Below are 21,488 nucleotides of genomic sequence, written 5' to 3' on the forward strand. Positions count from 1 at the left end.
TTCTTGAGTAAGGCAGCTCCAAAATGCAGGTGTTTCAGCCTAGAACAGTGCTTCCTGTGATGGTGGGGAAAGCCAGCAGAAAATACGGAGGGTTGCGCCGTGATTGGCTCAGTGTTCTGTCACTCATGGGGATTATGTCACCGCCAAGTCTAAGGGTAGCGCTCTAAAATTCTAGCCCCTTGGGTGCTGCCATAGAGTTACATTAGAAATGCCCATCCAAGAAGGTTCAAGGTCATTATTGACAGAAAAAAGGATGTCCCCTATGTTGAACATAATAAACGTCTCTCTAATCCACCAGATGTGTATCAAACTCACTAAAAGTGGCAGTAATAAAGCCTCTCTTGAAAAGCCAAACCTTGACCCAGAAAATATGAAAAACTATCGGCCTATATCGAATCTCCCATTTCTTAAAAAAAAAAATGGAAAAAGCTGTTGCGTAGCAACTCACTGCATTCCTGAAGAGAAACAATGTATATGAAACGCTTCAGTCTGGTTTTAGACCCCATCATAGCACTGAGACTGCACTTGTGAAGGTGGTAAATGACCTTTTAATGGCGTCAGACCGAGGCTCTGTATCTGTCCCCGTGCTCCTAGACAGGGCTGCTTTTGATACCATCGATCACCACATTCTTTTGGAGAGATTGGAAACCCAAATTGGTTATTATTTGACCATGCTGGTCATCTATGAACATTTGAACATCTTGGCCATGTTCTGTTATAATCTCCACCCGGCACAGCAAGAAGAGGACTGGCCACCCCTCATAGCCTGGTTCCTGGTTTCTTCCTAGGTTCTGGCCTTTCTAGTGAGTTTTTCCTAGCCACCGTGCTTCTACACCTGCATTGCTTGATGTTTAGGGTTTTAGGCTGGGTTTCTGTACAGCACTTTGTGACATCAGCTGATGTAAGAAGGGCTTTATAAATAAATTTGATTGATTGATTGATGTCAAATCACGTTATATCTATAGTAGCTTTGATTGGACTGTCAGCATCATACCTTCAAAATCTTAGCTAGTAGTCATCATCATGAATCAAGTCGACAATCTACTGGCAAATTCTTTTTAATCCTTGTCATATGAAGAGAAATAATGCAGAGAAATTATAGATAAAATGTTTCGGTGCTCATCGGCCATTGGACATAAACATTACAAAACAAGTTAGAAATTGCAAGTTCAGCAATGAGTGATTTGGAAGGAATCAGTGGCTAACTGCAAGCATTTCAAAGTAATCATTAGCCTGCTATTCAGTGGAGTGGCTGTGGCTATTGTCCCAAGTCTAAGATTAAGGGTATTTTTTCCTAGTTCAAAATTATAAACATTCAACGTTGGATATGTTGTCAATGAAGCATGATTTGTGCAGCGCTCAAAATAACTGCTAACTCGGAACTGCAAAATCTGACTAGTGAGTTCAAGACAACTGGGAACTCGGGAAAAACGCGCTTCGACTGGGAAAATACATTTTGAACTTTCATCCAACTCGGAATTGTAAGTTGTGAACTCGGGCCTCTTTCTAGAGCTACGACCTGAACATCACTGAAATCATCATGATTCAACCTTTTTTTCCCCCGAGTTCCCAGTTGTCTTGGAAGCACCATAAATCCAGAAAATGCCAGACTTTGATGACAGAAGTTGCCCACGAAGGACCACCGCGCCACCCTCCTGTTCAAGTGTGCACAGCACAACAAGGTGAGTCCAAAAATGTATTTTATGCTGCTGCATAAATTATGTAATATGCCAAGGAGATATGTATACTGTAGCTGAGAAAGTAATACTAAGTGTATGTAAGCTGTTAGTAGACCATGTGCCTCACCCTAATAATTTGGTCTATTTTCACCTACTGATCTGACTTGGTGGTGCACATGTAGCCTATAGCCTGTTTTTGAGAAATGTATCCTATGGTTCTGACTTGGTGTACAAGGAGAATACTGTAAGAACCACCCATGTTCTGAATTCTGTCGCCGTACATTTCAAAAGTGCTGAACAAATAGTATTTTTTTTTCACCTTTATTTAACCAGGTAGGCTAGTTGAGAACAAGTTCTCATTACAAGTGCGACCTGGCCAAAATAAAGCATAGCAGTGTGAACAGACAGCAACACAGAGTTACACATGGAGTAAACAATAAACAAGTCAATAACACAGTAGAAAAAAATAAGGAAAAAAATAGTCTATATACATTGTGTGCAAAAGGCATAAGGAGTTAGGCGAATAATTACAATTTAGCAGATTAACACTGGAGTGATAAATGATCAGATGGTCAACAAATAGTTGCATTGACTACGTTCGTCCTAGTTCGCTCATTAATGTCTTAATCGAAATTGCGGATTGCCTCTTATCCGCTTGTCGTCCCCTTATGCCATAGTTTGTACATCTTAATTGTCAGTAGAAATTTCTTCACATTTCTTTAAGCAAGTCAGCCATATCAGCTATGTTTTTTTTCAAAGGCGGTAAATGAGGCTGAATGAACTGTTTCGCTGTCAGACAAGGCTCTGCTGAAAGCAAGGTGTGCAGTGGTATAGTGCTATTAATGTATTGTTCAGTGTTGTGTTGTGTAGTGGCTTTGATGGCATGCATCCCACTTTTTTTTTTGCCCCACCAAGATTTCCATGCTAAAATTGTCACTGTCTACAAGTTCTAGCTACAATTTCCCGAACTACCAAAAGGAAGTACGACATGTAGTACAATAAAATAATAATAAATTTGTCAAAATCATTTTTGTTTATTTAATTGCACAGCCATATTCAGATATCATGAACTTCATGGATTTTTAAAAAAGGAGTCGTAGAAGAAATATGGGGGAAACTCTGTATAGCCTGTTCTTACAACAAGTAAGGACAGATTATTGGGGCACATGGAGTGTGTGTTACTTTTGGTTTTCAAATATTACTGTAGAATACTGGCTATATTCAGCATGCAATTGGCATAGTAATACGATTGTATTCCCTGTTCCCCTGCAGGCTGGTTCATCAAGCAAGGCTATTCTGAGACCCATGTCCCAGGAGCTGATCCCTGCAGGCCCTCTCACCAGGCAACAGGAAAAAGAGGAACAGATTGCGTTAAACGGGTTAGTAACAGCAATCAGTCACAGCATCAACTTACTTTCAATAGACACAGAATAGCCCAACATATTTTGAGATTGTCTCTCGAAAGATTGACTGAACATAAAACTGAGTTTTGGCATGCAATCAAGAGTGCCTTTCAAGTTGATTTCTATTGACTGAACAGCTGTTGGTTAGTTTTGCAGGTATTTTGGAGACGTCTGCCCAACCCAATGTGATCAGGGTGTACCGGCTGTTCACAGCGGACGTACCCCTTCTACCCGGTGCCCAGGAGGAGTACCCTGATGTCCTGCCAGACTCAACCCTGAGAGCCTGGGCAACAACCGTACTCTGCTCCTGGTCATGAAGAAGTAAGGATCATTCTCCTCCATCCATCCTCCAGCTTTATCTCAATCTCTTGGGGTCTGTTTCCCAGCCCCAGATTAAGCCAACTTTTGGACTAAAAAGCATTTGTTTTTTTAGTCCAGGATTAGGCTTAATCTGTGTCCGGGAAACCGGCCCATTATGTATTATGTCCAGATTCGTCCAACTCTATATTCACCCACCCCAGAGTATACTGATCTAACCTCTCCTCCCCCTGTTTCCATAGTTACCCGTACACCCTGCGTCAGTGCCTGGAGGTGAACGTGCCCAGCAGGAGAGAGGGCTCTCTGATGGTGCTGCAGCTGCTGGACCTCTTCCTCATTTCAACCAACATTGAGTAATCGTATTGTTATTTAATATCTTTATTGTGCAGATGGTTGCCCCTAGCTGGTTATCACTGACTGTGGCTGCTGCTTGGCTCAGAAAGACTCTAGTCTACAGCTGCCCTTCAACTCTATATGGGTGAACAAATATGGCAACTCCTGCCTGATGGCACCTAAGGTAATCATCCTCAGAGAAATACAATAACATAAACCTGAACATTCAAAACAACAAGCCCTTCTATTAGGGCTATCCCTTACTAAATAAAAGCTTGGTCGACCGAGATACATCTGTTCTTTTGACCAATCGATTGGTTGAAATTTTAAAAGGTGCAGTTTTCCTTACACAGACACACCCTATGTGTTTTATTAAAATCAACTATATGTAGGCTATTGAGCTTGTCTTATGCTTTAAGAACACTGTGATCAAATAATTAAGACAAACAAATGACTCAAAAGGGAGCCAGGAGGACCTCCCTAGTGGTGCAGCGGTCTAAGGCACTACATCGTAAGGCGTCACTACAGAACTGGGTTCGATCCCAGGCTGTGTTACAGACGGCCGTGACCGAGAGACCGGTTTGGCGGCGCACAATTTTCCCAGCGTCGTCCAGGGTTAGAGAAGGGTTTGGCCGGCCGGGATGTCCTTGTTCCATCGCGTTCTAGCGACTCCTTGTGGCAGGCTGGTCGCCTAAAAGCTGACTTCGGTTCCCCGTTGTACAGTTTTCCTCCAACACATTGCTCCAGGTGGCTTCCGTGTTAAGAGGACAGGTGTTAAGAGGCGTGGTTTGGCAGGTCATGTTTCGGAGGACGCATGACTCGACCTTTGCCTCCTGAGCGCGTTGAGGAGTTGCACCGATGAGACAAGATCGAAATTGTGGGGTAAAATACAAAAATTATATAATATTAATATTGTATAAATCACAATGGCTACGCATGGCATGTCTGCAAGGAACAACTTGGTCCGGCCTGAAGCTGGCACTAGCAAACTTGCAACATTGTATAAAATATTCTTGGCCCCCCGAGTTTCCTGTGCCAGTGAGCTCCAGGTAGACACAGCTGTAAACTATTTGTGCAAATGATAAGAAGTAATCAGGTAGGCCTACTTTATTACGTTTCCACTGGATCAGAGCATGATATCCCCCCCCCTTTCACGCGAGGAGTTATCGAAAGAGAAACGTTGAGGAACTGTTGTCATTCTCAATATATGTAAAACCACCTGCTGTTTGAGGTGAAGAAAAAAATGACTTCATATTTCTCAATCAGATCCCCAAATGGGTACATTTACAGGCCTACATTTGCATGCAGGCCAGTTAGCCTAGGCCTAATTCTATGCACAATCAGGTGTACTTCCTTACTCAACATTGACAGGAGCGCTACAAACAAAACTCGTAAATGGAATTAAATAAACCAAAACGCATTCCTCACAAGCGTAGCCTAGGTTGTACGGTCCGCAAACACCGTGTCCACTCTGACAATGAGAATGGTAAAATACTGTAATAATAATATGTTGAATCCATAAACAGAAACTCTAGTACCCAAACAGACATTGTAGATTAGAACTGTAAACGTACTACTGGTGATACTGGTGTGTCATCCCCGTGACCTTTGCAATGGATTAGTCCACTGAGACAGGCGTGAATCAGACAGGTGTCCGTGTGCCATAAAAATAAAATAAAAACATACTGTATATTTGCGACTGCTCGACTAAAAACATCTCAGTCGACCAACAGCCTATCGACCAGTCGACTAAATGGGTTCAGCCATACTTTCTATAAACCCTTTCTATCGATCAATTTTTGAAGCAAACTTCGATTGTTCTACCAGGAGTTGCTGAACATCTTTTCATCTTTGCTCTCTCCAAAGGTGGCCACTGCAGTTCCAAGCCAGGGAGTGGTAATCAATTACAGCAAGGCAGATGCCAGGGCTGTCAGTGCCATTTCCTATGAGATATTTGGCCAGGCCAACCTGTTCTATGGAACAGGGGGCCTGGCTAGCAGGTGTTTCCAGGAGAAGCAGCTCCCTGCCCTACCTGCCAGTGTGCTGACATGCAGCTCGGGGCGGCAGGTAGCCTAGTGGTTAGAGCATTGGGTCAGTAACTGAAAGGTTGCTAGATCAAATCCCTGAGCTGACAAGGTAACAATCTGTCGTTCTGCCTCTAGTCAATTCCCCAGTAGGCTGTCATTGTAAATAAGAATTAGTTCTTAACTGACTTGCCTAGATAAATAAATAACTTTTTTTTAAAAATATATGTAATTCCTTCATGCGAAGGAACCCCAATAAGGTAGGAGTCTAATTAGGATTTTCAAACCTTTACTTCATTGAAGGGTATGCAAGGTATTAAAGATTCATTCAGGATTCCGTTCAGTAAATGGTAAAAAAGGGTTTGGTGCTTAGTATGCAAATCCATTACATTATCAGAGGTATCAGAGATATGCCCTGAATCCAAGACTCATATTATGCTCATATCGTTGTTTCTCTGCAGTGCCCCAGTGCCAGAGTGGCTGCCAACATGCTGCATCTCAGCCTCTGGGGAAGGCGGGCCCTGGCCAATCAGGACAGCGCTGGTATGAAGACGTTAGCTGATTGGCTGCTGTGCCAGTCTGCCATGGTGCTCCTGAGAGGCTGCAGGCCCAGTGGGTGCTTGGAAGAGGCAGAGCTGCAGTACAGACGTGCTTCATGTCCAATGTGGACCTGGAAGACCTCAGGTTGTGGTGGAAATAGAAAAGTCACTCTGTGAAGTTGTGGGAACCCACCAATATAAAATCATTGAATTTACCTGAAAAAGGAAAATAATAATAATGTCAAAATAGTTTCTCTCCCCATTTCCACCCATGTGTGTAGAGCTTTCAGGAAACAAATACAGTGCGCTCAAAAAGTATTGGGACAGTGACACATTTTTTGTTGTTTTAGCTCTACTCCACCACTTTGGTTTTGAAATGATACAATGACTGTAAGGTTAAAGACTGTCAGCTTTAATTTGAGGGTATTTTCATGCATATCGGGTAAACTGTTTTGAAATTACAGCACTTTTTGTACATAGAACCCCCATTTTAGGGGAGCAAAAGTAACGAGACAAATTCACTTTTGTATTAAAGTAGTAAAAAGTTTAGTATTTGATCCCATATTCATAGCGCGCAATGACTACATCAAGCTTGTGACTCTACAACTTGTTGGATGCATTTGCTGTTTGTTTTGGTGGTTTCAGATTATATTGTACCCAATAGAAATGAATGGTAAATAACATATTGTTCCATTTTGGAGTCACTTTTATTGTAAATAAGAATAGAATATGTTTCTAAACACTTTCACATTAAATGTGGATGCTACCATGGTTACCGATAATTCTGAATGAATCATGAATAATGATGAGTGAGAGTTCGACACATATATCATACCCCCAAGACATGCTAACCTCTCACAATTACAATAACGGGATGTTAGCATTTTTTTTGGGGGGGGGGTATGATATTTGTGCATCTGTAACTTTCTCACTTGTGTCTAACAAATTGTGCTTGTTACACAAAAGTAAGACAATGCATGGTCCTTTACAGATTTATCTATCGTCAGATCAGAGCAGGGTCTGCCATGTTGAGGGCCTACAAAAGTGACACCCGGGCAATGCCCTATGAGTCTCTGACGGTGGCTGATGTTGGGGACGTCAACGTGTATGAGGCCTACCGTACAATCCTGGCCACGGGCTTTATCCACCTTACTATTGGTGAGGAGGAGCCCCCTTTTCTGCACTATGCAATCTGAGATGTGAGGAAAGTGATTTTGGACATTAATAGCAAAGGCGTACTAACTGCAGTTCAGCAGTGTTCAGTTTACCTTTCAGATGTGCCTCAAAACCTGCTCCGTCTTTCTCCTCGTCACACATTTAGGCTAAATGTCGAATTAACCTTCCTGACAGATGCAGGACAAAGGTTACTGTTATAATGTTTTGACACGAAGCACTCAAGATACATTTGTTGTAATGTTTAACTGTATAGGCCCACTTTTTTTGAAAACAGGTGGTGATCACACCGTAGCATACCGTATTCTCAAAGCATCTGCTGAGAAATAAGTATTATACTTGTAAGCTTGCATTTTTCATATGCAAGAACAACTAGAATACTTTCAGGGCCGGTTTCCCGGACAAAGATTAAGCATAGTCCTGGAATAAAAAGCACTTTCAATGGAGAATCTCTGATGAGCACATTTTTTTTGTTATGCAGGACTAGGCTGAATCTATTTCTGTGAAACAGTACATTTGTGTCCTGTGTTTGTCAGACTCGGCCCTGTGGGTCTCATCCATGTGGATGCCCAAGATTGGCCCGGGACCCCCTTCAGACGTTGTGGGTAGAAGGGCCTGCTGGACTGCAAGAGGGTTGTCCAGATAGAGCTGTGTGGAACACGCTACTCACCTGAAGCCTACGAGTGGAGCCGAGGACAGGTACACACTTCATTGTGTGTAGTGGTCTTCCTCACCTATGGCGACACAAACATTAACAATAGTTAAAAATACAGGTCCTTCAGAAAGTATTCACACCTCTTGACCTCTTCCACATTTTCCTGTGTTACAACCTGACTTTAAGGTGGATTAAATTTAGATTTAAAAAAAAAAAATCATTGCCCTCCACACAATGCCCCATAATGTCATAGTGGAATTCTGTTTTTACAAATTAATAAACAATTCATAGCTGAGATGTCTTGAGTCAATAAGTATTCAACCCCTTTGTCATGGGAAGCCTAAATAAGTTCAGGAGTAAAAATGTACTGAACAAGTCACATAATAGGTTGCATGGACACACTCTGTGTGCAATAATAGTGTTTAAAATGATTTTTGAATAACTATCTCATCTCTATACCACAAACATACAATTATCTGAGGTCCCTCAGTCGAGCAGTGAATTTCAAACAGATTCAACCACAAAGAAAAGTGAGGTTTTCCAATGCCTCGCAAAGAAGGGCACCTATTGTTAGATTGTCACGGATTCCCCCGGTACTGCTGCTCATTCCGTGCACCAGCTCTGGAGGCCTACTTCACCGGCCTCTAGGCGTCACTGAACTCATTCCCATTCCCCCTGATTAGTAATTGTATATATGTGTCCTCTGTTCACCATTGTTTTGTCGGTTATTGTTCCCATGTCTGTTGATCTTGTGAGTACCTGTGCTTTGTGGAGTTGGTTTTCGTGCTGTGTATTATGTGTTCGTTATTACGGGTCCCGTCTCGTGTATTGTTGTGCACTTATTATTACGGGTCTCATCCCATGTATTTATTAGAGGTTTAAGCTCGCTCTTTTGTTTGGGTTTACAACCCTGTGTTTTTGTATATGTGTTTGTTTTGGGCTTCGTCCCCGTATTCTTTCATGGCATGTTGTATTTTTGGGTGGAGTATTAAAACCCCCTATTACATGTTCCTGTGTCTGACTCCAATCATTTATACGTGACACAGCCAGCAGCATACCACCCTGCATACCACTGCTGGCTTGCTTCTGAAGATAAGCAGGGTTGGTCCTGGTCAGTCCCTGGATGGGAGACCAGATGCTGCTGGAAGTGGTGTTGGAGGGCCAGTAGGAGGCACTCTTTCCTCTGGTCTAAAAAATATCCCATTGCCCCAGGCTGTCTTTTGGATGGGACATTAAACGGGTGTCCTGAATCTGAGGTCATAAAAGATCCCATGGCACTTATCGTAAGAGTAGGGGTGTTAACCCTGGTGTCCTGGCTAAATTCCCAATCTGGTTCTCAAACCATCATGGTCACCTAATATTCCCCAGTTTACAATTGGCTCATTCATCCTTCTCCCCTGTAACTATTCCCCAGGTTGTTCCTGTAAATGAGAATGTGTTCTCAGTCAACAGCAGTCAGGGTCAGGGCAGGCAGAACGGTCAAAACCGAGAAGGACTAGAAAACAGGAGCAAGAACAGACAGGAGCAGGGGAACAAACACTGGTAGGTTTCATGAAACAAAACTAACTGGTAACAAACAAATAGAGAAGACAGGTATAAATATACTGGGGATAATGGGGAAGATTGAAACAGGAGACAACGGGCTGTGAGACATGGGTTTCCCTCTTGACGCATGGAAGGTGGGATGTATACATAAGGTACGGGGCAACAGAAGACAAACAGCAAAGGGGCTAATGACCTTGGAGATGGGAAAAGGACTGATAAACCAGGGGGAGAGTTTGCGGGATTCTACCCGGACAGACTAATCCCGGATGGACAGTCATACCTTCTGCCTGAAACGATACAGGGGAGCCGGGGTCCGGTGACGATCCGCTTGTCGTCGATACCTTGAGGTGGTCTTGAGGAGGGCCGACCAGACAACGGTGGACAAACATCTGGGCCGAAGGTATGCCGGGAGGAGCGGGTCTGTTCAGGGAAGAGCGGGTCTGATACCCACGAAACACTCAAAGGGTGATAGGCCTGTGGAAGAACAGGGAAGGGTGTTGCTGGTGTATTTGACCCAAACAAGCTGCTGGCTCCAGGTGGTTGGGTTTGCGGAGACCAGGCAGCGCAAAGTAGTTTCTAGGTCCTGGTTGGCTCACTCCAACTGGCCGTTGGACTGGGGATGGAACCCGGAGGAGAGGCTGGCCGATGACCCAATGAGGGTGCAGAACACCTTCCAGAACCGGGACAAGAACTGAGGACCCCACTCGGAGACCATGTCTATTGGCAGTCCATGGATCCGGAAGTGCTCCACCATGAGCTGGGCCGTCTCTTTCGCAGAGGGTAGCTTGGGGAGAGGAATGAAGTGGGCGGCTATGGAAAACCCATCCACTACAGTCAGGATAGCGATATTGCCATCAGACGGGGGGAGACCCATGACAAAGTCCAGGGAGATGTGAGACCAGGGATGGTGAGGGACAGGCAGAGGTTGGAAGAGACCAGCCGGAGCTTGACGAGGAGTCTCGTTCTGTGCACAGACCTTGCAAGCGGCGACGAATGCGGAGATGTCAGAAACCATGGTAGGCCACTAAAAGGCCGCACAAAAGCCAGTGTCCGATGAGAGCCCGGGTGGCAGGCAAGCTTGGAGGAGCAGACCAGGACCAAGGAGCGGACCGCGTCAGGAACAAACATCCGGGGTTCGGCTGGGAACGGTGCGCCTCACGAACCTGCTTCCCTATCCCCCAGCTGTGTGCCATCGCTAGGCACGAGGTGGGAAGGATGGTCTCAGGTTCCAGGGTAGTAGCCATGGGACTATAGCGGTGTGAAAGTGCATCCGGCTTGACATTCTTGTAATTGGGCAGTATGGAAGGGAGAAGTAGAACCGGGTGAACAGTAGGGCTGACCTAGCTTGCCTGGAATTGAGGTGCTTGGCGTTGCAGAGATGTTCCAGGTTCTTGTGGTCGGTAAACACAATGAAAGGACCACCCCCTCCAGCCAGTGCCTTCACTCCTCCAATGCCATCTTCACCTCGAGAACTCACGATTCCCCACATTGTAGTTCCTCTCCATGGCATTGAGGCGGTGGGAGAAGAAGGTGCAGGGATGTAACTTGAGGTCCAGGGCAGCCCCCCCCCGGAGAGAGCAGCCCCCACTTCAGTATCCGAAGCATCGGCCTCTACCACGAACTGGCGGGATGGGTCAGGATGAACCAAGATGGGAGCTGTGGTGAAGTGGTGTTTGAGATCCCGAAACGCCCGGTCAGCAGCTGGGAAGCACGTGAACGGAACCTTGGGAGAGGTGAGTGCAGACAGGGGGGAAGTCAGGGTGCTGTAGCCCTGGATAAAGCATCAATAAAAGTTGGCGAATCCCAGGAAATGTTGCAGCTGTACTCTGGACGTAGGGATAATCCACCACGCTCTCACTTTCCCAAGATCCATCTGTACACTCCCTGCAGCGATGATGTAACCCAGAAAGGGGATGGTGGAGCGATGGAATTCGCACTTCTCTGCTTTTACAAAAAGCTGGTTCTCCAGGAGGTGTTGGAGAACCTGTCGGACGTGGAGCACATGTTCTTGGGTGGAGTGGGAGAAGACGAGGATGTCATCGAGGTAGACGAAGACGAACCGGTTCAACATGTCGAGGGGAACATCATTAACCAGAGCCTGGAACACGGCATTGGTAAAGCCAAATGGCACAACCAGATACTCGTAGTGAACACTGGCTGTGTTGAAGGCAGTTTTCCACTCGTCCCCTTCCCATATCCGCATCAGGTGGTAGGTGTTCCGTAGGTCCGGCTTGGAGAACACGGTGGCCCCCTGGAGCGGCTCGAAGGCCGAGGAGTTGAGAGGTAGAGGATAGCGGTTCTTCACCGCGATGTCGTGGAGACCCCGGTAGTCGATGCACGGGCGAAGGGTTTTGTCCTTCTTCTCCAGAAAGAGAAGCCTCTCTAACGGACAATGGAGAATCAAACACCTTCCAAACCTCCTCCACAAACTCCTCCAGACTGAGGCAGACGGCGAATTGTTGCTCCTACACCGCAGTGGCCCAGTAGAGTGCCCTCCCGGGCATCAGCGTTATGATGTACGCTATCCTCGAGCCGTCCGAGGGGAAAGAAGAAGGCTGCAGCTCGTAAATGAAGGAGCACTGGGAGAGAAAAGCCCAGCAGGTTCCGGAATCTCCAGCGTAGGTATGCGGGGTTCTCGCGACACTGGGGTAGGCTGGGAGATCACCATTGTGGTAGGCTGCCTAACAGACAACCCACGGAATTGCTCCAGCAATGTGTTAAATGCTCAGTCATGGCATTCAGCCAAGGTCTGGTACCCTTCCATCAGTCCACAAAGCAACTCCTTGTGCATTCCAATGGTGGCTCCTTGGGAGGAGAGGGCGTTGCGGAGCTGGTCCGAGTCTGCTGGGTCAGTCATGGCCAGTTCGTACTATCACGTTTCATGTATGACCCAGATGCAGACAGTGTCGAAGAAACAAGTTTATTTCTAGTACAGGGGCAGGCAAACAAACGCTGGTAGCTTTCAAGAAACAAAACGAACTGGCAACATACAGAGAACACAGGTACAAATACACTGGGACGAATGGAGAATATGGGCGACACCTTGAGGGGGGTGGAGACAATCACAAAGACAGTTGAAACAGATCAGGGTGTAACAATGTACAGTAGTATAAATATTAAAATTAGCTGTCATGAGAATACAGTATTTAAAGTGTGAAACAGAAAGTGTCCAGTGGTTTACGTTCTCTATAACGGGGTGAATCAGCTTTAATATTGCAAATAGATTGTGGCTTCTATCAACGTAATTGTCTGCCTAATATGTAATCCCCCCATATATTTTTTTATAGATATTATTTTAAATATATTTTCCTTTATTATTTTCCCCTTACCCTACCACATCTCCCCTAATTGGAGTAAACTAATGGGCAACAACACTTAGGCTTCTACTTCCAGCTCTGACGCACCTGTGCTGCCTCCATCTGTTGGACGGTAGCAGAGTTAGTCCGTGGCTTGGGGGGGCCAAGCTGAATTTCTTCAGCCGCCTGAGGTACAAACAACAGTACAATCAAAGGTAAAATAATCACTTGGTGTGACCATATCATGCCAAACAAGGATACTGATACAGCTGAGAAATACAACTTAATATAATTTGTCTTGGCAACATATGAACGTAAAGCATTTATTTCACACAGCAAGAGGATATGCACTGTAGCAGAACCTTTGAGACATGTGAAACATCAGATTCATTTATTTAGTCAACATTGTACTTTAATTTTGTAACAAAAACATGTTTATATATGGAACAAACAACAGTATTGGTGAATGATATGACCACATGATTATAATAAATCCATGTAAAAACAACACATATTTGATGTAATACAGTATGTTAATATATGTACAGATGACGTGGTAGAACATGTACAGCATTTCCAAATCCAACTAAACTATTGTCATGACAACAATATTAGTTTGTTTGTAAATTAATTTGAGTTAAGCACAATAAAGTTTAGTTTTTTATTTCAAAATAGATCAGATAATGTCGCATGAAATGTTGTCCATTCTCCAACACACAGTGCCTTGCAAAAGTATTCATCCCCCTTGGCGTTTTTCCTATTTTGTTGCATTACAACCTGTAATTTAAATGTATTTATAATTCGATTTCATGTAATGGACATACACAAAATAGTCCAAATTGGTGAAGTGAAAAAAAAAAAAAAGAGACTCGTTTCAAAATTTCTAAAAAAGAAATAAAAAAAAACGGAAAAGTGGTGTGTGCATTGGTATTCACCGCCTTTGCGATGAAGCCCCTAAATAAGATCTGGTGCAAACAATTACCTTCAGAAGTCACATAATTAGTTAAATAAAGTCCACCTGTGTGCAATCTAAGTGGCACATGATCTGTCACATGATCTCAGTATATATACACACACCTGTTCTGAAAGGCCCCAGAGTCTGTAACACCACCAAGCGGCACCATGAAGACCAATGAGCTCTCCAAACAAGTCAGGGACAAAGTTGTGGAGAAGTACAGATCAGGGTTGGGTTATAAAAAAAATCAGAAACTTTGAACATCCCACGGAGCACCATTAAATCCATTATTAAAAAATGGAAAGAATATGGCACCACAACAAACCTGCCAAGAGATGGCTGCCCACCAAACTCACGGACCAGGCAAGGAGGGCATTAATCAGAGAGGCAACAAAGAGACCAAAGATAACCCTGAAGGAGCTGCAAAGCTCCACAACGGAGATTGGAGTATCTGTCCATAGGACCACTTCAAGCGGAAGTTTACGGAAAACTGGCCAGAAAAAAGCCATTGCTTAAAGAAAAAAAATAAGCAAACGCATTTAGTGTTCTCCAAAAGGCATGCGGGAGACTCCCCTACATATGGAAGAAGGTACTCTGGTCAGATGAGACTAAAATTGAGCTTTTTGGCCATCAAGGACTATGTCTGGCGCAAACCCAACACCCCGAGAACACTATCCCCACAGTGAAGCATGGTGATGGCAGCATCATGCTGTGGGGATGTTTTTCATCGGCAGGGACTGAGAAACTGGTCAGAATTGAAGGAATGATGGATGATGCTAAATACAGGGAAATTCTTGAGGGAAACCTGTTTCAGTCTTCCAGAGATTTGAGACTGGGACGGAGATTCACGTTCCAGCAGGTCAATGACCAAAAGCACACTGCTAAAGCAACACTCGAGTGGTTTAACGGGAAAAATTTAAATGTCTTGGAATGGCCTAGTCAAAGCTCAGACCTCATCCAATTGAGATTTGTTGTATGACTTAAAAGATTGCTATACACCAGCGGAACCAATCCAACATGAAGGAGCTGGAGCAGTTTTGCCTTGAAGAATGGGCAAAAATCCCAGTGGCTAGATGTGCCAAGCTTATAGAGACATACCCCAAAAGACTTGCAGCAAAAGGTGCCTCTACAAAGTATTGACTTTGGGGTCTTGTTTGTTTCACAATAAAAAATATTTTGCATCTTCAAAGTGGTAGGCATGTAAATCAAATGACACAAAGCACCCCCCAAAAAACCTATTTTAATTCCAGGTTGTAAGGCAAGAAAATAGGAAAAATGCCAAGGGGGGTGAATATTATCGCAAGCCACTGTACACTATATCATTGCTATATGAAGCCACTGGCCAAGTTCTGTTGTAAAACTAAAAAAGCTCTGACGAAGGCCAAGAGGACGATATGTAAAAGCCTAATAAGGAACAGTGACACTAGCAAGAGCAGTGTGCAGGTTTCTCTTGTCTTTCATGTAAAAAATAAAGGGAAATAGACTAATGCAAAAAAACGTGGTCATGTAACAAAAAGCTAAAGTATAACGTTAGACTTATTTTTAAATAGCCTATTTCTACATGAATAAGAATGAACATGAAATATTAGCAGCCAAGGATAAATGGAAGGCATTGTAGTTACAGTATATATTGCACAAGAATAAAATATATTTTTTTGGAGTGAGGTCAAAATGGTGAAGAAAATAGATCTAGTAGAGACATGCATCACTATTCACAGTACTGACCAATCACCATTGGGACAGTGAAGCTAATATCAAAGCACAATCTGATAGATTAGATATTTGAATAATGATGGATGACGGTTCTAAAAAGGCAGGAGTCTACTTATGACCACAGTGATTCAGTTAGCTCATCTAGAGGTTGTAACAGCAGTCGATATTAGAACTAAGTAGCTAACTAATGACAGCATGCAGAGGAAGGGATCCGAAAGGGAACGCAATCTAGGAACTGTTCAACGGTTGTTGCTTTGAGATCCACCATATTCTGTACCCTCCCTCTTTTACTGAACCTACTTTTCTAAGTACTTCCGTAACAAATAAATATTTCAAGTGCAAAAAAGGCAGCAGAACATGACGGCAGATAAATGTGGTACAGTTGTCGCAATGACCCAAGCCAACCTCACTATTGAATGTAATTTCTTCAAACGATGTCCTAGTGCAATCACTCAAAACATACAGTAGCCTCTGAACACAGCCATGAGGATAACTCGGCGTCGTTGTGGCTTTTAAACACAGATAGCTTTGGAACGCGTCCATTTAGGCCTGTATCCTGACTTGGGATGTGTGCATGCAATGCATCTCAAACTTCCAAGCATATCTTTTTGGGGATATTTTTTCACAACGTACAGTATAAGTAATTGACACGATTTCTATTTGGGGCCTGTGATCTTGTCCAGGCCCGGCCAGCCAGGAATGTAGTACCGGGGCAGAGTTCCCTCCATAAGCCTCTCCATCCACAGCCCCAGGCGGTCCAGTTTGTGGTGGATCTGCAGTGTGGCGGTGGAGCGGGACCTGGGCGTAGACCTGCGTGGTGGGTGGTCGTCCCTGGACCCGGACCTAGACCTCTTCCCTCCCCCAGTGGCGCCCCCAGGCCCTTCCTCCTCGGAGGACCCGCCTTCCTCCCCAGTGTAGACAGGCTTGAAGAGGCAGAGGTACTTCTTATGGCCGTTGAGTGCCAGCACATAGCCTGTGTAGTCTATCTTGTGGCGGGCACAGTCATCCTCTTCGGTGTCTATCTGCATGGCGTCCTGGGCAAACTCCAACAGTGTTTCCATCCACGCACTGTGCTTGTCCATGTTCAGGAAGGAAAAGTGCAGAGTCAGGCTCCTGTCGTGGCAAGAGGAGAAGACATGATATGTTGGTAACCCTTTAAACATGTATAAGCATTTAGAATGTGAATATAAAAACAGCAGTTGTGTTCACCATACCACTCGCCTATAAATATTCATGTTATAAGCACAAAACATACATCATTCAATGGATGTCTATTTCACCTCAAGCACCAGACCATGTGGGATCATATCCTGCCCTCACCCGGTGAAAGAGTAGACTTCTTTGGCGAACTTGCTGAGTAAGACATTCTTGGTGGCATCAGTGAGCACCAGTACCACGTTCATATGGCCTGGTCTCAGCTTCACCAGGTTACTGGTGTATGTGATGTCTGTCAGCTCCGTCACCTCCACAAAGTTCTTCTTAGGTGGGCGACTATAAAATAAAATAAAAAGCAGAACCACTGAACCACTCATTTTCATTTACTGAAAGTGAAAGGCAAAATATAACCCCAAAAATATGTCAGATAGTTAAACCAAAACATCATATTTTAGTCACAGCTTTAATATTTTCAATATAGCTTAAAATAAAAAATGCTGTCTTGCCTTGAGGTGCTGCTGCTACCCGGTGACCCATTTTCTGCCTTAGTTCCTTCTTTTGCCTTCGGTTTGGATTTGCCATCTTCACTGGAGTCACTGAAACCCCACAAAGCAGAACGGTAAGCCGAAACAGTTTCCCTCAAGGTGATGTGTTTGAGTAGCAGAATCACACTGTTCCTCCATTTTACCTGAAGGCCTGAACCACCACCGTGCCAAACAGGATGAACAAGGCAGAGAATATCAACGACAGGAGGGGCATCATCTCACGCCTGCAGAAACACATGACAGACATTGATTATGTCCTTTCCTCCTGATGTCGTCCGCTCCCAAATACAAACCTACAATTTTGAATAAAAGATAACTTACCAATTATTATGAAGAATATCATCAAGGATTTCAGAAATGTAATCATACGCTGTGTAGATCCATCGGATAAGAAACATCTGGAAAATATATATACATTTACTGCCTATAATTGTACTGTATTATCCATTATATTAAAAACCATTGCAGATTTGGAATGCCATAAAAGAACATTTGATCAAATACCTTATCTCTGGACACAGTACTAATTACTACATCATTACCCTTGCTCTGCCGAGACTTAAGTAGGCCAGCCTTTCTAATGAGGATAATACTGTGGAACACAATTTACAGAGGCAAACTCATTGTTGAGCTCCGGCAGCATGGCGTCGTAGTTGAGGATGGAGGGGTCTTTCTGCAGCCTCTCCAGCTCATCCAACAGACGTTGTTTATCCTCATCAGTACCATTCCAACCGCCCGCCACCTCCTTGTACAGGACCTTCCCTGCTGGGTTACGACGCTCCAAGATGAACACCTGCCGAGCAAGCACACCCAGGCAGACACACACATCCACATGAGCTTATAGCATTAGGGAAAGGTGATTTCACCTTGTGATACATTATAACAGAGAGAGAGAGGATGAGTGGCTGTAGCTCATTATACAGACACTTCGACCACAAGATCTCAAAAACTGAATTGCAGTCCATATGGCTCTTAAGATGCATCCAAGGAGATCACATTAACAAAGTTAATCTCCACTACAGCGATGTTAGCATACACTTACCTGTGGTGGTGGAGGTGTGCTGTCCTTAGTCTTCAGCAGAATATCACACAGTGATTGTTGCAGTCTTTGGTAGACGTAGGCAAACCTCACCACCTCCAGAGTGTTGGTAGAGGCAAATGTGAGGAAGGCCTGGTTTCCTATGGTATAGGACTCCTCATCACCAGTGATCAGTAGTACACAGTACCTAAAAGACAGATGTTTGGGAATATGATGCAAAAGTGAAATCGTGTAAACTGGCTGTTCATAAACGATATGTTTAGAAATAGACATAGACTTGAGCCAAAAAGGAAATGAAAAGCATCAGCTTACTTCCTGCGTCGGTGGAACTGCTTCACAGGGCAAAGTTCATCAAACAGTTTCTGGTTCACCAGTCGAGGGACGAGGAGAAACTTGTTGTTCGTTATAAATTCATCAATGATTTGTTTCTTCATCCCTTTAGCCTAGAGAACAACGACACATAGGCATCAATTACATGAAATGCCATGTCTCGAATCAGCTTAATTAACAACAAACACCGCATCTCTAAATATAATCAACGATATGTCAGTAATACAGATAATATGTCAGTAATACCTCAGATACTACTCAGGTATTCAAATGCTATTTAATTATTCAATCAAACTGTCTGGTGGGAAAGTAAGAGGATCCACAGTAGTCGAGTCTAGTAAAGCATCTAGTATCCACCTGTATAATGTCTGCAGGCTTGTCTGTACTCTCCTTAAAGACCAGCATGGTGGGGGCGTAGGTGTTGATGTTGAACTGCTTCAGTAGGTTCGCGGTCTCTGACAGGCCCTGGTCCACGTATCCAAACTGAACATAATCCTTATAGGCGAAAGCAGTCAGCTAAAAAATATAAGAGAAAAAAACTCAACTGTAAGCAAGTATTAGAAAGCTGTCGTCAATGGTCTATGCTCCGGAAGGAAGTAAATAATAGTTAGTCAGAACAGCACTCTCAGTGGTGGTTAAAACTGATGCCAGACTGACTCATCTAGACCAGGGCAACTCCCGCCCTCGGGGGCCTGATTGTTGTCACACTTTTGCCCCCTGGGCCCCAGCTAACACACCTGACTCCAATAATCATGATCTTCAGTTAAACATGCAATTAGTTTAAATCAGCTGTGTTTGCTAAGGATGGGGGAGAAGTGTGACACCAATCAGGACCCTGAGGACTGATCTAGACAATGGCTTACCTTGTACAAGAGTGGAACTACAGGCACTTGGTCAAACAGAAGCACGTGCGGCTTGTTCTGCTCATGCCAGCTGTTCAGGAATTGAAAGTCGTTCCTGTCTGTAACCTGAAACAGTTTATTTTTTGTAAACATAATTGCTGAGATGCCAACAATGGTGAGTCAAAAAACAAATCTGCCAAAAACATGTAATTTTACCTTGTCAACCAGTCTCTGAGGGAGCAGGTCCTCCACAAACTGCCTCAGGTGCTCCTTCACCACAGCGTAGTGGAAGAAGGTCACTTTCCCGTTGATGACCCCCAGTATGGATGGGGTGCGGTGAGCACCGAGGTGATTGGCCAGACGTCTCTCATAACCAACGTCCACCACACCAATCCCCACACCTAAGACATAACACACCAGTTGAACACAATCAGCCAAACCAAGACTCCGTATTGTTATTTTACCTACTTTAGTTGAATGCACTGATTGTATGTCGCTCGGGATAAGAATGTCTGCTAAATGACTAGCATGTAATGTAAAACACTGTCATGTGGAAGGTGAAGTCGCTGAGTCATTTTCATTTGTGTAATGCATTTCATAACTTTCCTACCCAAGGCTTCCAGCTCCAACACAACCTCTTTCCAGACCGGTTCAATGTGGATACAGCTGAAACACCAGTCGGATGTGATTTTGATCAGGTACGGTCTCTTATAGCTGTCAGGCACCACGTCATTCACATACTGGTTGAAGTGCAGAGCGTACTTGCTGTCGGCAAACTCCCGGTTGCCCTTATTGTTGAATGGGAAGTGGAAGAAGGACTCGTCGAAGTAGAAGTGGTCGTGGCGGTGACCATAGTGACCATGACCATACGGCTGGGTGTCATCAGTCTGGCCATACCTGTCATAGTTGGTTCTCTTCTCCTCATTGGATAATATCTTAGAGTTTGGGTAGAAAGCAGACGCATATGGTTACCAGAGGGTGGAGCCTTCCCTTCGGAATAAAGCATTTACAGTAAACTGCTGAGGTTTTAATGTTGGCAAATATTGGATACTCTCTTACCTCATAAGATTTGGTAATCTTGATGAACATATCTTCAGCGCCTTCATTTTTGTTTTTGTCCGGATGCCTTACAGAAATAAAGGAACCATGCATCACTGGCCATGTATTTTTGTCAACAGGGTCATTTGCCTTAATGCTAAATATATCCACTGAGTCCTGACACCCAGAAGAGAAAGGGTCAGTTAAAGATGTTCTTACCATTCCCTAACTAGGCGCTTGTACACTTTCTTGATTTCAGCTTGACTTGCACTTTTGGTCACTCCAAGAATCTTGTATGGGTCTACTTCATTGGCTGTCTCCATTGAGCCACCCAGAAGATGCAGACAGACAACCACTATACCAGGAAATGTCAAAAACATCCTTGTTCTTCTTGCCATGTGTTTTTGTCTGGAAAGCACCAACAAAGACAGTCAGATAGTACATATCTGCCTGATGGGATGTCTAGCTACGGTTGGGCAAATGAGTCTGTATCGGTAAATGGAAGATTTGAATGCCAATGGGAAACCTTTGAAATATACACAGACTAAAATAACCACCTAAACACAGCATTTTAGCAGGCAATGGCATTATAATTGCCACATGTGAAGATTTAAAACAGAACACATGCATTACATTGCCATTGACTTGAATCACCACATTGCTATGCCATCAATTTATAACAGAGAGCTCGCTAGCTATCCAGGCTAGCTTGTTGAAAAACATACACGCACCTCAAGAATCTGGTTGGATCAACTGTTCTTCTGTCACATTCATCTAAAATGTCTCTGTCACTGCTTTTCTACGAATGAAAAGCATGGAAAAGGCGTAATTTGAAGCATCATCCGAGCTCTCTAACGTTATCTCTCCTCCGTAAATGATAACCTGCTGGGACTGCATCCAGTGTGA

The 21,488-nt window shown here is 44.0% G+C and overlaps 2 protein-coding genes and 1 pseudogene across 2 annotated transcripts; 2 read left to right on the forward strand and 1 right to left on the reverse strand.

Annotated features, from left to right (window-relative positions):
* The first annotated feature begins 23 nt into the window (after positions 1 to 23).
* Positions 24 to 6,863, forward strand: LOC112221813 (annotated as a pseudogene).
* A 335-nt stretch (positions 6,864 to 7,198) lies between these two features.
* LOC121840505 (agmatinase, mitochondrial-like) lies at positions 7,199 to 8,376 on the forward strand. Its single transcript, XM_042304375.1, has 2 exons — positions 7,199 to 7,454; positions 8,006 to 8,376. Exons 1-2 carry the CDS (start codon positions 7,274 to 7,276, stop codon positions 8,113 to 8,115), a joined length of 291 nt encoding a protein of 96 aa, XP_042160309.1. The 5' UTR covers positions 7,199 to 7,273; the 3' UTR covers positions 8,116 to 8,376.
* A 6,759-nt stretch (positions 8,377 to 15,135) lies between these two features.
* Positions 15,136 to 21,473, reverse strand: dnajc16 (DnaJ (Hsp40) homolog, subfamily C, member 16). The gene is made up of 15 exons (XM_024384168.2): positions 21,314 to 21,473; positions 20,802 to 20,990; positions 20,604 to 20,670; positions 20,155 to 20,479; positions 19,761 to 19,945; positions 19,566 to 19,670; positions 19,060 to 19,218; positions 18,685 to 18,815; positions 18,376 to 18,559; positions 17,944 to 18,126; positions 17,655 to 17,731; positions 17,477 to 17,557; positions 17,295 to 17,384; positions 16,954 to 17,124; positions 15,136 to 16,746 (listed from the first exon to the last, which is right to left on the reverse strand). The coding sequence occupies exons 2-15, from the start codon at positions 20,978 to 20,980 to the stop codon at positions 16,290 to 16,292; spliced, it is 2,394 nt and encodes a 797-aa protein (XP_024239936.1). The 5' UTR covers positions 20,981 to 20,990; positions 21,314 to 21,473; the 3' UTR covers positions 15,136 to 16,289.
* Positions 21,474 to 21,488: the final 15 nt, after the last annotated feature.

The sequence above is a fragment of the Oncorhynchus tshawytscha genome, linkage group LG22, assembly GCF_018296145.1.
Source record: "Oncorhynchus tshawytscha isolate Ot180627B linkage group LG22, Otsh_v2.0, whole genome shotgun sequence".
Classification (NCBI taxonomy): domain Eukaryota; kingdom Metazoa; phylum Chordata; class Actinopteri; order Salmoniformes; family Salmonidae; genus Oncorhynchus; species Oncorhynchus tshawytscha.